The 15,080-nt window shown below is 44.6% G+C and overlaps 1 protein-coding gene across 1 annotated transcript; it reads right to left on the bottom strand.

Moving 5' to 3' along the window:
* Positions 1 to 313: 313 nt before the first annotated feature.
* On the bottom strand, positions 314 to 15,032 carry NOA1 (nitric oxide associated 1). Its single transcript, XM_021549237.3, has 7 exons — positions 14,099 to 15,032; positions 12,893 to 13,057; positions 11,972 to 12,183; positions 10,675 to 10,806; positions 9,052 to 9,168; positions 8,126 to 8,243; positions 314 to 7,534 (listed from the first exon to the last, which is right to left on the bottom strand). The coding sequence occupies exons 1-7, from the start codon at positions 15,030 to 15,032 to the stop codon at positions 7,329 to 7,331; spliced, it is 1,884 nt and encodes a 627-aa protein (XP_021404912.2). The 3' UTR covers positions 314 to 7,328.
* Between the last annotated feature and the right edge of the window lie 48 nt (positions 15,033 to 15,080).

Raw genomic sequence — 15,080 nt, 5'->3', positions numbered from 1 at the left:
CTCAGAGGAAGGTGAAAACACTGACATGGAAAACTTTTGGAGGTCTGCAGCCATTTCTGTGATTGGCTATTTTTATTTTTATGACTGTTTGAGAGGCAAAGCATTGGAAATACTTGGCCTGAAGTTATTTGTCAGTACTGTTAAAATATTCGTTTTCCAGACAAGTTGGAAAGTACAGAAGGCCATTTTATGTTTGGAAAATTAAGTTGCATCAACATTTAGCAGAAGAAAGCTGCAGGAACCCAAGAGCAAGAATAAAGAAAGGTATATATCACTTCAGAAATCAGAGTTAGAAAGAAATATTCAGGAGCAATTATGGGTGGGAATCCAGAATGTTTTTACTCATATATTGACCACATAAAGTTTTAGTGAAAAACCTGTGATATGATCAGTCTGATTAGGTTGTTTTCAAACATTTCAGCTTTCACAGCATGCTCAGTGAATGGCTTTTTGTTTTCCCTTTATTCTGCTTTCCCAGTAGAATATTTTTGAAGAATACTTTTCCCAGTCTGATTTACTTTTGTCTCTATTTCCCCTGGTAATCTGACTGCCTGAAGAACCAGTTAATCATATCTGTGTTCCTGGTAACTCACTGTTCCATTTGCAAAAAGATGTACAAAAAGGCCCAAAGAATCCAGTATTGTGTAGTCATAAATTATTCTGAATTATTCTGCAGGTCCTTCTTTTTCTACTGTGGTAAATCTCCAGGAAGAAAAAGAGATCCAACCAAGATAGTTCTGTCTTATTTCTAGAATTCTAGGAATAGAAAATGTCTGAATGCTTAAGGAAGATGTAACAAACCTTGGACCACGTTGCTCAGTAATTTTGTAATGCTTAGATGCTTTCAAGTGAAAGTGGGTTTAGGTAAAGGCAGAAGTAAAGCAAGGCCCAAATGAACTGTGTGTTGCTTACCATGTATCATACTCTGGAACGTAAATACAAATCAGTGGCAGTATTAGCAGGAATGCTATTACATCTACTCACTGTGTAAACACAGAGAAAGAATTAATAATCCAGTCTGTCATTTAAGTAAATAAGTAAGTAAGCCCCAGTCAAACCAGTATCCCCTCTATCATAAATATGAATAAAATACAGTCACCACTGTTGTCAACAGAAAATGTATTTCCTTCAGGCAGCCTCTGGCATCTCTCTTAGAAATCAGTTTAATTGAAGTTAGAAGATTAAAAGCAATAAAAGAGAAGGGTTTCCTTCCTTTTAAACCTATATCCATTTCCATATAGTTTTCATCTTCTTACCAGCACAACAAATGTTTTTGAGGCTTGATGTTAATGTGATGCAATTTCAGGAGAACTCAAAACAACATAAACCTTTTTTGACAGATTGTTGAATATCAGAAGCATATGTATTACTCCTTACACTTTTTCAAAAGCTGACCTGTTGGCAGAAAATGGAACGATGTCACTTTCCTAACACTTAGATTTTGTCATGTACATTAGTCCTAACCCAAGACTGGAAATAGAATGATGCAAGCATCCATTTACCAATGTATGTTCATAATGTAGTTCAATATAAACATGTTAACACTTAATATAATTTTCAAAAATTATAGTCACAGGCAACAAAATGTTTTTTCCATAACTAGTTGAACCTAATGCATACTTTCCCTTAAAAGTAGCATTCTAAGAATTTATACATGTGGTTACTTTCATCCTAGTGCATTGGTTGACCTTGAATTTCAGTGAGGCTGCCCAAAATATGATGAAGGGCTTGCTTAGGTTTTGTTTGTTTGTTGTTTTGCTATAATTTCTCTTTGCTTAGCATAAATGACAGCTTTAACCTCAATTTAGTTATCTAAGAGTTAGGCATGTTTAATGATCTTCGGTTTGACAGTGAAATTATCTGTACACAAGGATAACTTCGAGTACAACAGTTCTGTGCTCACTCTCAGTGGTGTTCATTTCCACTTGAGCCAGTTCCTTTAATTTCTAGTGTGTTGCTCCCTTGACCACCATCAGCTTCACCTCTCTCACGCTCCATTAGCCAGACAAGCACAGTGCATTCTGCAGTGATTCCACAGAGTCCCCTCAATCAAAACTTGACTGAAAGGCTGTCTTTTCAGAATCAAGTATCGTAAGCCTAACCTAAGTCTCTGAATGGTTCAAACAGGAACCATGTTTTGACCTGCATTGTTGGGAAATATCAGCAATTTTATTTCTGGTTATTTCTAGGCTTACTGTAGTTTTGGTGTCTTTCTTAAGAATGCCCCTCTACATGTCCCTCTTTCAAAGGACACTGACAGCCATCAACCTCCTCCTGACACCCTTTGTCTTTCATTTTCCTTTTTTTGTAGGCTTAGGAATGGGGAGAGGAGAATTAGTCCTTGTGGAGTTAGGCTAATAAATGTCATTTCTTAGTAACCTCACTGCTTTCTCAATGGCTCTGTATTCTTAGCCCAGCTCTCAGGGTTTTCATTTGTCAAGGTCACTACACGTTGTTAATTTGCTGAGGGTTTCATCCCACAAGAGCCCCTATTGATTTACTGTAAGATATTAAATGAATCAATTGCATACTTTTTCATAAACAGCATACAGTTCATTCCCTTCTTTGCCTCAGAAGCTTTACTTACTGTGAAGTTTGGACATCACTGTTGGTCATCCTCAGGATGTATCCCACCAGTATTGCATTTAAATAACTGAGCAGCCTGAAGAAATTTAATGTGAACTGGCTTAATTGGCCAGTTCCTGCTTCTCAAACACTGCCTGCAATGAACCAAGTGGCAGTCTGCCATTTCCCTCACTCATCCCAAGGTGCTTGTCCGTATGGATGCCAGCGATCCTGAAACACACTCAATTCCTTTTTATAACTTCCATACTCAGCAGTACTGACTACCAACAGCATTTCAAAGTGTCACAGGCTCTTTTAAAAAGGTTGAATCATGTATTATCACAGAAGAATTCCAGGGAGCTACTACACAGATGTAACCACAAGTCCTAGAGTTCCATGGAGGGAGCCCAGAGTGCACAAAGCCCAGTGACAAGCGAGTGTGTTGGAACATGGATGTCAAATGAACGTTTCCAAAATTCTTGCTGGATTCATAAAGATTGGACACTCAAATTTAAAAGCGTTGACCTGTCCACTACAGTTTTAGCCAAAAATCTCTAACCTTAAAATCTGCAGGATTATCAGTATAGATAAACCTTAAATTTTGCCCAGTGAATCCCTGTGTCAGTTCATTGCCTGGAAGGTTCTAGTGAAAGATATTTACTGCATTTCCCAGTTACTTCACATCAAGAAAAAGATGTCCTTTAAGGCACTAATTTGAAAGACTTAGATGCATGCATGCTCCGTGACAGCATGTCAGTGAGGTTAACCTCCCTCTGTTGGATACCATGTTTTTACACTTTTTTCTTCTTTTCTCTCTTCCCATATTTCCTCTGCTTGTCGTAACTACAAAAGGTTCAGCAAATTCTCAGAACTTTTGCATGTGTATTTGATATATTGTTTTCTTGTCCTATTGTTAATGTTTACAACATATTTTGTATTTGCAAGATTTTATTAAGGTCTTGGCAAATCTGACATTTAGAAGCTCAAGGATCTGTTTCTAACCTATAACTTTGCTTGCCTTGACTTTTTTTAAAAAATTCAGGCTTCCCTCACTTCACTGTTTTTCTAAAATTAAATGTGCTTGTTTTGCAAATATAGAATGTACTGTAAAAGTGGTTTCTCATCTTATAGACAAATAAACCAAAGCCACATCAAATGTTCTAGAGGTGTAGAATAAAATCTTTTATAACTGTAGATAGCTTAATTTAAAATTCCAAAATGCATGTGACTATATATCTGTTTATTAATTTCAGACTAAATGCAGTACGATCTACCATGCACAGCAAAAGATCAAGACTAATTTTGTAGTTATGTTTTTATTTTCAATTTGCAAATGTGTAAATGTATAAAGGTATTATTTCAGACCTCAAGAACTGCTTGATGAGTTCAGGTGTACCCTAAAAACAAATGTAGTACATTTTCTTCTGTGGTTTTGGTTGCGGAGCATACATTAGATCACACAGACACGATATTTGATCTCTGTGGACAGATTTCTGACAGCTTTGTGAGGACAAACTGTAGCTATTTATGTTTCCCTCCATTTCCATAACACTTGCCAATTGTACCCCATTCTAGAACTGTTTTAAGCTCTGTGGAACCCAAAGTCCAGACCCTAATTTAGAAATGTTCCTGTGGTGAGATTTGCCCATAAGACCACGAAGTTTAAACCTTGTCTCTAAATGCAGTCATCTTTTAGGCAGTTTCTGCTGCTTATGTTTTTCTCCCATTTGCTCCAGCTTTTTCCCTTTTCTTCACTTTTTTAGTGTATGAAGTTTTTCATCCTTTTACCTTTCTTTTTCCTGACACTTCACTGATGGAAACAAATCCAAACTTTTATTCTTTAAAGTTTGAGGAACAGTATGTGCAAATTACAGTGTGTTTCATATTGGGAATGGAGTGACACCACCCCAGGCAGTGCTCCTAAAGAACTAAAGCCACCAAATATGTGAGAACTTTACAAAGCAAAAAGGCAGAGTTAAGGGAATTCACCTCTGCAGCCCATGACTATTATGCTAAGCAATGGATGTTTTTATGGAAATCTGTACCAAAGCTACTTTTCAGCTGGAAGCTAGACAGGCGGGAGTAATGGATTTTTTTGTGGCCTGTAAGTACAGCTCTGAATTCATGCAACTGCAGAACTGCATCACCCTCACAAGAACATTGTAGTGGCTTTTGCCTCCAAAAGCTACAGTGCCTTTCACACCTGACATGCACAGGGGAAGTGCTGTCTACCAGCCCCTTCTCATGATGCACATCATCCACACACCTGTCATACAGCCAAGGATGAAAAGGGATACCAATGTCACTTTGGTATCTTTCAATACCTTCACCTGGTTTTGGGTTGTCATATAAAGTTGGAAGCTCTGGCAGATCTTGATACTCTTTCTCTCTCACCACCATCTGATGTAAATCATCCAGGAAGAAGTTTGGATTGTTGCATTTGTTCAGGATGCAAAGGTCCCTGTCTCAGCATTCTTTTGCATTCCTCTCAGTAGTCTTGCTTAAGACATAAACTGAACAACATGAGTTGTTCATGCTGTTTCTACACACATAAATTAGTTGTTTAGCCTCTTGCCAGCTAAAAAATGTTCAAGATACCCAGTCTTGAAGAAATACACAAAGCAACATGGTTCTCCCATTTAGCTATGAGCAAGTCAAGGAAAATACTTGATAAATCCATGGCCTGCTCAAAAAGAATGGGCAGAATTTGTACAGGGGTTGGTTTGCTGTGTGTGTTATAACAGTTGAGAAAAATGTGGCACTTTCTCTTCCATCATCACAAAAGTAATTAAAAAAAAAAATCTCTCAAAAAAAAAAAATGCTTCTAGAATCTTGTTCTTAAACATTAAAAAGCTGGTGTTTTTTCCCTTTGTGAAGGGGAAATTGAAAATCACAGCACTGTGAAGATTAGCACAGCTACAGCAGATAATCCTCACACCAGTCTTGCTGGCAACTCCTTCAGTAACTTTTGCAGCCAAATGTGAGGCCTGCCAAGAGCACAAAGAAATCTAGCCAGGAAGACAGCTACAGTTCTATATACCTATGCTAGAAAAACACATTTTGGATCTTGCTGCTGTGCTCTGATGCTTGCCAAGCACACCCTAGGAGTGGCTACACGTGCTGGTTTTCACAACAGAGAAACAGAGAAACAGGAGCGCTGTGTGAGTCACAGCCTGAGCAGTGAGGAACATGCTGCCATAGTTTTTTTTCCTTCTAGAAAGAACCAGAAAAGATTTCCTGAGAAATCAAGGTGAGAGTGCACATATTTTGTCTAATGTACAGGAAGAACTCTAGTCTAGACACAGACGGAACACATGTGAACCACATTCCCTGGATTCAATGGCAGATTAACCTTCATAAAGAACAACTGATTTTCTACACAGGGAGAACTGGGCAGCTGCCAGCAAGGACAGGGAAGTCCCACAGGACAGTGCTGAACTTCAAACCCCACGGCACCCAGCGCTTCTCAAAGACGCCATGGCCCCGCCTGGCCCACCCCATCTCACTGGCCCCTGGAGGGAGCAGGGAAGGAGGCAGCAGTGCAGGGCAAGGAAGAGGTGAAGAAGTGGCAGAGGACAGCACATGGCTCCACAGGAGGCCCCAGCAGCCTCACACAGAGGAAGAGAGTGGCCCTGAGCAGAGGCTGCAGACAGACCCACATGGTGGGTCTGGGCTGAAAATGGGAGGAAACAAAGAGCAGGGCTAAGGGACAGGTTTCACTCAAGCAATGCCAATACATCCCACAGGCAACAATGGTGAGAAGAGGATGCTGAATGAGCTGAGGATTTCTGCTCATCGTCCAGGCTTCTTTGGGACAACAGCCAAGGACCACAGAGCTGCCCCTGGGACCAATGGACTGACTGAGAAAACATCAGTGAAATGGTAGGGAGATTAGAAGATACTCTTTTTTTGCCTCTTTCAGCAGACTGACTGGTCATGTGTCTCTCACAGTCTGCCTGTCTTTTGCAGATTGAGCACATTTATTATTGCACTGGACCATTCATGTGTTTAGCAAGAAGCTCATGCCCACACAAAGAGCTTTGTCAACTAGGTCAACAAAAGATTGTCTTTGAGAAGATATATGCTTGGTTTCAAAAACCTGTACCCAAGCTAGAGAAACCAAATCAAAGCAGTGAATTGCAAAACTTTCCTCTTCAGACACATGAGCAGACCTGCCTTTTATTAAATCACTTTTCCTGTGTCCAAAAGCAGGATACTGCCCACCCTAATCCACTCCAGATGCTGAAGGAGAGAAAGGACACAACTTCTGGTTGATGTTGTTGCATCAGTATCAGCCACTAGAAGGGTTATACCCACACTGGAGCATTCCCTGCTCCTTCCAACTCCCTCTACCCCCTTTAACTATGGAAACACCTTAAAAACAAGGTGATGATTTTTGACATAAGGGAGCATACCTTCAAGAAACCACCTACTCCATAAGCAGCAGTCAGACCAGGTCAGGCAGGTGAGTTCCACCCTGTATTTCAAGAGGGGACAGGTAAAGGGATCTGCCCATCGTTGCAGATCCCAGGGAGAAGCTGTTTACCCTCAAACAGCAAGGTCCCAGCCCCTCACTTCATAATGGCTGCAGTTCAGCAGTTGGATCAAATGTGGACTTGTGGAGCTCCCTCCTAGCCCTGCTTTCCTTTCAAAATGTGCCCGCTGGCCTTTCAAAAGGAGTCCAACATTTTCTGAATACCAGTAAGTCACCAGGTTCTCCAGGGGCTGTTCTGTCTTCTGCCTTGCTTGGATGATGAGAAGCGCTATCTGCTTCCAGTGGTTCCTAGGTTTTCCACAAAGGAAGGAGGCTTTTTGGTCCTGTAGGCAGGAGTGCCTGGGATCCGGGCCCCTCTGATGGCACTGATGTAAGGCAGAAGGGGAGGCTCCCGCACCACCAATGCAGTGCCCTTGGGAGTGTAGGCTCGGAGCAGCAATTCCTCTTCTGCGTGAGCCGTCACTGCCACCCAGCCTGCACAGCCACAGAGAACATGGACAGTGAGGAGACAAATCCCTAGGATATAAACAAGGTCCTGACACAAACTACATCCTCCGCAGCTGGCTAAAAATCTGAGCTACCCTCACGTGGTTGCTTGAGAAACCAAGCTGAAAGGTCATATCTAGCCCTTTCCCAACAGAAGGCAGCACCTAAAGCCATGTTACTCTTCTCAGACACAGTTCTTTCCTGGTAAGGGATGGTGTGTACCTCCCTCAGACAGTGTGCACCAAAAACAGAAGAACGAATCTTTCCAATCAATGGCCCTTTCCCTCTCACCTGGACAGCTGACAGTGTTACAGCCATTCCTGATGCTGTAGAATTTGTATGGCAGCCAGAACATAAAGTATTCCAATGCTGCCATCCTGTACAAGCATGGTTGTCAATCTCCATTCTTGGAGGCTGCCACGCTTCAGCTGGACAAAGTCATAGCTGCTATGATTTTGTGTTGTTGACAGTCCTGCTCTGAGCAGGAAATAGAGCCTCACCCCTTCAGAGACCTCTTCCCATCAATGTTTCTAGGGCGCAGACCCTGCAAAGCAAACTGATGAAGAAATATTAAATTACCTGCAGAGGAAAGCTTGATATCTGCAACTGCCTCATTTGTACCAATTCCTTTCAGTGAAATGTCCTGAGGGACAAGTGGGGGAAACTCTTTCATTCTCTCTTCCCCACCCATGGGAACCTAAGATTAAAACACAGAGAAATTATTTAACAGTCAAGAGATTCTTCAGCATTCCTACCTCAAACTGGCAAGCAAGGCACAAGGAAAAATAAAGACATTAAACATTTGTTAGCCAGTCAAGAGCTGGACTGAATAACCTCCAGGAGTTATTTCAGGTTTGTCAGAACAGTCAGGATCACATCCAGAGGAACCCTGTGGGAGGTGAGCAAAGATGTAGATAGAACCCACCGCAGGATGCAGCTGGTGGATCAGGCCAGCTGCCTTGATGTGAGTAACAGCACATGCTCTCCATGTGCACAGGAATGGAAATACCAAGACAGGGACACCTCACCCCATCTCCCATCAATCTGCAAGTACTACACAGAATATTGCCACACCAAGGAAAATGTCAGACCACCAAGAGATGAAGATATGTGCAGAAGATCCAGCAGGGAAAGAATAAGAAAATTTTCAGCTGCAATCTGTTCTGAAACCCCAGACTGCAGGTTTGCAATGGAAAATATCCCTATTGCTGCCTGCACTTTAAGGCTGTTCAAGAAGAGGCAAGTATGACTAAGCAGAGAACTACAAATCTTATCAGCCTGAATGCTAGAAGCAGAAATTCTGCTGAAAATGCATCATCTTGAGTGCTCTTTCCTAACACACTTCAGCCACAGTCTGTGCAAGACAGCTCCACATGGCACATTTCCACTCACCCACTGCACAAGTCCCAAACTCCTGATACCTGTGGATGTTCCCTGTCAGTTGTACCCCAGACAGGTGTCCTGCCTACCTACAGCCACAAGCTCCCCCCAGAACCTCCCCTTACCTTTAGGAATTCTTGGGCTGCATGCTTCTCATAGACAGTGTCTGCATTACCCAGTGTAGTAACATGGACTGGCAACAGGTTAGAAGCCAAGACAGAAAACCAGGCAGGCTTTTCTCCCTGAAATTAATACCAAAAGGATCATAACTATGTTAACAGAAAAGCAGCCCTGAATTGCTCCCTCCTGCCCCATTTCCTTCCTGCATGTTGAAAATCTGCCCTGCTTGATGCCCCTTCCCTGTTTGAGAAGTCCTTGCCTCTGTCAATGACAGAAGCCATGGTTTATATAAAATTGGGATTTGAGCTTCCAGAAGAGAAGACCAACAGCTTCACCATCCTGCCTCAAAGCACCCCCAATGCCACATTTATGGCCAGCACAGCTGCTCAGCTCAGGTAAATCATCCAAGAGAGATCTCTGCTCTCATTTAATTCACAAAAACAAACTCAGTGTGCTTATTCACTGCAAGAGGTGATGGACATCTGGTAGGTACTTCTTCTCCTATCACTCTACACTTGTAACACACTATGCTCATTCAACAGTACTAGGTTCCAGCTGCTCTCAAGCTATGTAAAGCCAGTGGAGCGGTTTCAGCAGGCACTCTCATCACATTTGCAGGAAGAGAGAACAAGGTCAGGGAGGGGAGAGATCTCTCCAAGCACTGCTAGCAGCCAGAAATACGGGCAGGAATTCCTCCAGGTTCAAAGGTCTAAGCTGAGGCAGGAGCTTCTGTCATGATCTGAGCACAACTGTCCTCCAAGATATCAAGTGGATATAGATACACAAGACTGATACATTGATGTGTGCTCCTGCCATATAAGAACATTTTTTACTTTACAGAATCCTGCCCCCTATACCTTTCTGGTTTTCTTCCAGCAGGTCAGGAGTGTCCTTAGCAAAGTACCAATTCAACATTTCTGTGGTGATTTTTGAAAGCAGACTGAAACAAAGGAATAGCCCTACACACCCCTAAAACAGGGCAAGCTACTGAGAAAATTATCTAAGACTTATGATAATGTCTAATGTTCTTATGAAAGAAGCTGCCCCTTACAGAGGAACCATCATAGGAGGTCAATTCCACACAGTTCAATAAAGGTGTATGGCATGGGGTTTTTAATAAATGGAAGAAATTATTGGCAGGAGGGGACACATTTCAAAAATACTTTTTACAGAAACTAAAATACATATGCAATTAATTGCTTCCTCAGGCAAGTTCTTCAGAGGTCTGCCAAGAAAGAAAAATATCTATGCTGTTCTCTCTTAGCAGGCAGGTTTCACAAAACACAGAAATTAGGAAACCCACCTATTTTCCCAGTTCATTCTGACATTCTCCTCCCTCCCTCATGCCTCTCTGTATGTCATGAGAAGCACATTAAACTCAAGATGTTTGTCAGCATTCCAAAGAAGTTTCCATTATATACTATGCAATATTGCATGCTGGTACCAAGTAACAAACCTTTCAACTACCTATCCCAGGGCACTCTGACTTTATGCAGTGATTAAATAACTGATTCATCATCTCTAAAGCAGCAATGAAAGAGTCTGGGAACGTTATCCAGAAAACCTTTTATCGCTGGTACTACAGTAAGAGATAAAGCAGCTGCTCCCAAAATCCTTTCTTCCTTTACCTCTAAGTAGTCTATACGTCCCAAGGCTGCTAAAAACAAGACCATTCCTGGCTTGAGAATAAAAGTCCGTGGAACAATGGCATGTGATGGCAAAACCAGTTTTACTTCCTTCTCTGTTAGGAGATTCAAAACCTGCAAAATAAATTGTCATAACTCATTCCAGATGTTTCAGTGGGAACAATGGCATTAGTACTGGCATTATATTGATAGAAGAAAAAGTACAATCAAAGCAATGTCAAGAACATATGACACAACAGTTCAATTATGGTCTACGCAGTAAGCGAGAAACAGAAGAATCTCCCCTGCCAAAATCTGCCACAATCTGCTTGTCCTCCACTCAGACTGATCATTGACTGCAGGAACAAAATTTGATCTGAAACTTGGCATGGAGCTCTCCAAAAGAGAGTGTGAGGATAATCAGAATCAGAAGCAACTATTTCTGGATGCAGGAAGTATTTTCCACAAGTATCCAACTCTATCAGAAGGGAAGGACACATACAATCAATCTCAAGATACCAATCCAGGTCTCTAAGCTGATGCCAATCTTTATAGAGACCAGAGTGCAGGTTAGTAAAGCAGGTTATGCTCAGACAAATACATTACTAGAAAACAAGAAGTCTTCTAGTGTTCATGAAAACAGCAATGGCACTCAAGCTGTAAAGTCTCAGCACTATTTTTGCACTTCATTCTCTTCAGAACCTTCCTGTCTGCCTGGTCTATTTAATCTTCCCAAAAAGATGACCTGCAGCTGTGCATGGGTACTAAAAGACTTAAAGTAAAAACGTTCCTGTTTTAGACATGTGCAATTCGTCAGCACTACTGACAAATGCCTGACATACTGGAGCCAGTAGCAGCAACACTGCAGAACCTCCTAGCTTCAGGAGAATGCTTTCTCTAAGATGGGGTTTGGTCATACAACTCTGGTTATCCCCCTAAGCTCCACCTTCTTCTGTAGGTTGGGAGAACTGAAGAAGTGTCAGCTCCATTGGGTGATGCTGGTGTGAACTTGCTAAGAGCATTCTTGCTTACTTCCCTTGGTTCAAAGGTTGTGGAAGCTTGGTGACACAGTCCTGCAGCTCCTTTGCAAAGCTGGCAGTATTGCACTACTCAGAAATGCAACAGCATTACCACATGAACCCCTCTCCGGTACATACAAACCTTATCTTAATACAATTCCCAGGCAAAAAGAATCCTAATGCCAAGACTATGGCAGAAGCACTCTCCCACAGACGCAGCTAAAGCAGAACAGTCCTCCCAAACCCTGTCGCCCCAAAACACAGCACCACAGAGTACCTACACAGTCTTCCTTTACAATTCCTGGAGTGTCAAAACACCACCGAGCATCCTTCACTTCATTGTGAATGAACTCTTCCCTCTCCTCAAACCTCTTAGGGGGATCACTAGGATCTTCATCTCTAGGATCTTCATCCAAGCTGTAAGAGAGCTTGTCAGGGTCGAAGTCAATCTCAGCGCTAGACTTCTGCTGTTTAAATGTTCTTCCAACTCTTCCTGAATTAAAATGAAAGGTTTTCCTGGTAATCTACTTATTAGCTTGCTTTCCTTCAATCAAACATCTGCCCCTTTCATGGCTTAAAAGAAACGCACATCAGTAGTATAAAGGTGATGAAGACACTATGTGGATAGAAATTTGTGTGCTCAAAAGCCAAAATGATAAATACTTTCTATAATTCTTGCTTAGCACTCCTCATGCCCCAGAATCTCAGCAGGGACCAGATCACAGACACTTAGTTATTTCCAATTTATGGTAAAGCAGGCTGCTTTCTATTTTCAATGCCTCAGACTGCCAAACACAAAATTACCTGAAAACCAGAACTATCTTCTGGCAACCCCTTCTTTTGAATACATACTAAAATGATGTACAACCCTTGTAGCCTGCAGCTCAGATGTGATTATTTAAAATTAAACTTATTTTCTTTATTTGGGAACAAGAGATGGCCCATACCTGCAATATAATAACCTTGCAAACTGCTAAGCTATCAGAATTTGCCAGCCTCCTTCAGAGAGGAGATGCATTGCACACAGGAAGCCTCTGCTACTACAGCAGCTGACAAGTATTCAAAAGTACTAATGATGCTGCTTGTAGAGGAGATAAAGGCCTTGTCCCCATTAATCTGGGAGCAAACACTGGTCAAAATAACTTAACCTTTGTGTGATGCAGTGTTTCCATTAGGGGCAGAAAGGCAACACCTTTACTCACCCACTAGGTAACCTTGCTTTTTAAGTTGATTAAGGTACTTTTTTTCTTCACTGCTTAGCTGATCTTCTGTTTTTGCTGCCTCTTCTTTTAGCCTCTCCTGCCTTCGGAATATCCTGTCACACGTAGGGTTAATAATTGGAAATTTCAATAGGTTCAGTGTTGTTCCTGGGAAAAACAAACAGAAGGCATTTTTGGATCTCTGACTACTTGACACATTTCAGCTCTGAGAAACAAGATTACAAAAAACTGCTTCTTTAACTTTTTGGTGAAACCCAGTAACACAAAGTCAGAAGTGGAACTACAGATGCTCCCATAAAGTACCAGCCTCCCAACTTGGGGAAGCAAAAACAAGCCATCCACCTGCTTAAGAGCTGTTCTCTTCTACAGTTTGAATAAAAGGGTCTCAAAGCTGAGTGGTGCTGAGCCTTAGCATACCCCAGACAAATCTCAACTCCAGACATCTTGGTTTGACCTACAGGTGCTCACCACTCCACTTCCTGGCCTCTCCAGACTGGAGGACACCTCTAATGGATAGGGACAGAGCAAGGCATGCACATCAGGTGCCATCCTAACTGGCAGGGGTGCACACAGACCCACTCTGGTTTAACAAGCCTCTTTAGTGCTACAGGATGTGCAGTACACTCAGGAGGACATGCAGCCCATTCCTGCTGCCCCCTGTGAGGAATCACAGGATCAATTACGCTGGAAAAGAGACCTCTGAGATCATCACCACATTGACTAGACCATGGCACTGAGTGCCACATTCAGGCACAGTGACTCCATCATCTCCCTTGGCAATCCATTCTAATGTCTAATCACCCTTTTGGTGAAGAAATTCCTGCTAATGTCCAACCTCAAGCTGCCCTAGTGCATCTTAAGACTATGTCCTCTTCTGCCACTGGCTGCCTCGGAGAAGAGACTGCCTCCCACCTAGCTACAACTTCCTCTGGGTAGATGCAGGGAGTGGTAACATCTCCCAAACCTCCTTTTCTTTGTGTTAAACACTTCAGCCACTCCTCCCAGGTAATAATGTGAAGCACGGCACACTTCTGGAGCTTGCTGCCCACCATGGAGGTACTGCTTTGGTGACAGGTTCTCCTGCCGCAGGGGTGGCCAAGAGCAGCCTAGAGGCACATATCTCGCTTTTTTCTGCACACCCCGCATTCCCCATTACCCGGGCTACAAAGGGCCGAGCAGTGCCCTGACCTGGCCACGAGGACACGGTGGCCCTGTCGATGATGTCGGGGGCGCGGGACTTGCAGTAGTCGGAGCGCAGCAGGGTGTTGAAGAGCGTAGACTTGCCCGAGTTGGTGGCGCCCAGCAGGTAGACATCGCCGGCGCACTTCCAGGAGCGCTGCAGCCGGCTGACCAGCCCCTCCATGCCGTAGCCGGTCTTGGCGCTGACCAGGCGGATGTCCACCAGCGCGGCTCCCCGCAGCCCGGCCCGGGCACAGGCCGCCGCCACCCGCTGCCGCAGCCGCCCCAGGTGCCCGCGGCGGTCTGCGGGCAGCAGGTCCACTTTGTTGCCCACCACCAGCACGCCGGCGGCGGGCACATCGGGGCTCAGCAGCGCCGGCAGCTGCGGCAGCACGGGATCGGGCAGCTCCGTCACGTCGAGCACGTACAGCAGCAGCGGCCCGCGGCCGTGGCGCCGCGGGCGGCGCAGGGCGTTGCTCAGCACGCGGCGGTGCTCGGCGGGCGGCAGCTGCAGCGCCGGGGCGCCGCCGCCGTGCGCCAGCGCCCAGCACCGCCGGCACACGGCGCCGCGCAGTGCCGCGGGGCCCTCGCACAGCAGGTTGCGGTACCTCTCGGCCGGCACGAAGCCCGGCGCGCCGCCGTCCCCGCATTGCAGCTCGGCCCCGCAGCCCGAGCAGCTCACGCCGCTCGGCGGCACCGACGGGTCCGACAGGCTCGGCATCGCCACTGCCACTGCGCGCCGCGCCCGCCGCTCCCGCCGCGGCTTCAGCTCCCACTCCTGGCGCGGCGCCCTCTCAGCCGGGTCCCGCTCGTACTCGAGGAAGACGAAGCGCTCCTGCTCCGTGCCGTGGCCCGTCGCCGCCGCCCCGCACGGCCGCAGCGGGGCGCGGAGCGGAGCCAGGCGGGCAAGGCGGAACAGCCGCGCGGGGCCCAGGCGCAGCATGGCGGGGCTGCCTGACGTCGCGGGGCGCGCGGGCGCCTCGCGGGAGAC

Source organism: Lonchura striata, chromosome 4, assembly GCF_046129695.1.
Source record: "Lonchura striata isolate bLonStr1 chromosome 4, bLonStr1.mat, whole genome shotgun sequence".
Lineage (NCBI taxonomy): Eukaryota > Metazoa > Chordata > Aves > Passeriformes > Estrildidae > Lonchura > Lonchura striata.
This window is presented reverse-complemented; position numbering and strand designations above follow the sequence as displayed.

Excerpts from the sequence above, each read along its gene's own strand:
- NOA1 (XM_021549237.3), bottom strand. The coding sequence starts at position 15,032 with ATGCTGCGCCTGGGCCCCGCGCGGCTGTTCCGCCTTGCCCGCCTGGCT. Across the intron at positions 12,184-12,892 it reads AAAGCAAGGTTACCTAGTGG|GAAGAGTTGGAAGAACATTT; the intron begins GTGAGTAAAGGT and ends ATTTTAATTCAG. Across the intron at positions 7,535-8,125 it reads TATCAAGCTTTCCTCTGCAG|GCTGGGTGGCAGTGACGGCT; the intron begins GTAATTTAATAT and ends GTGGCTGTGCAG.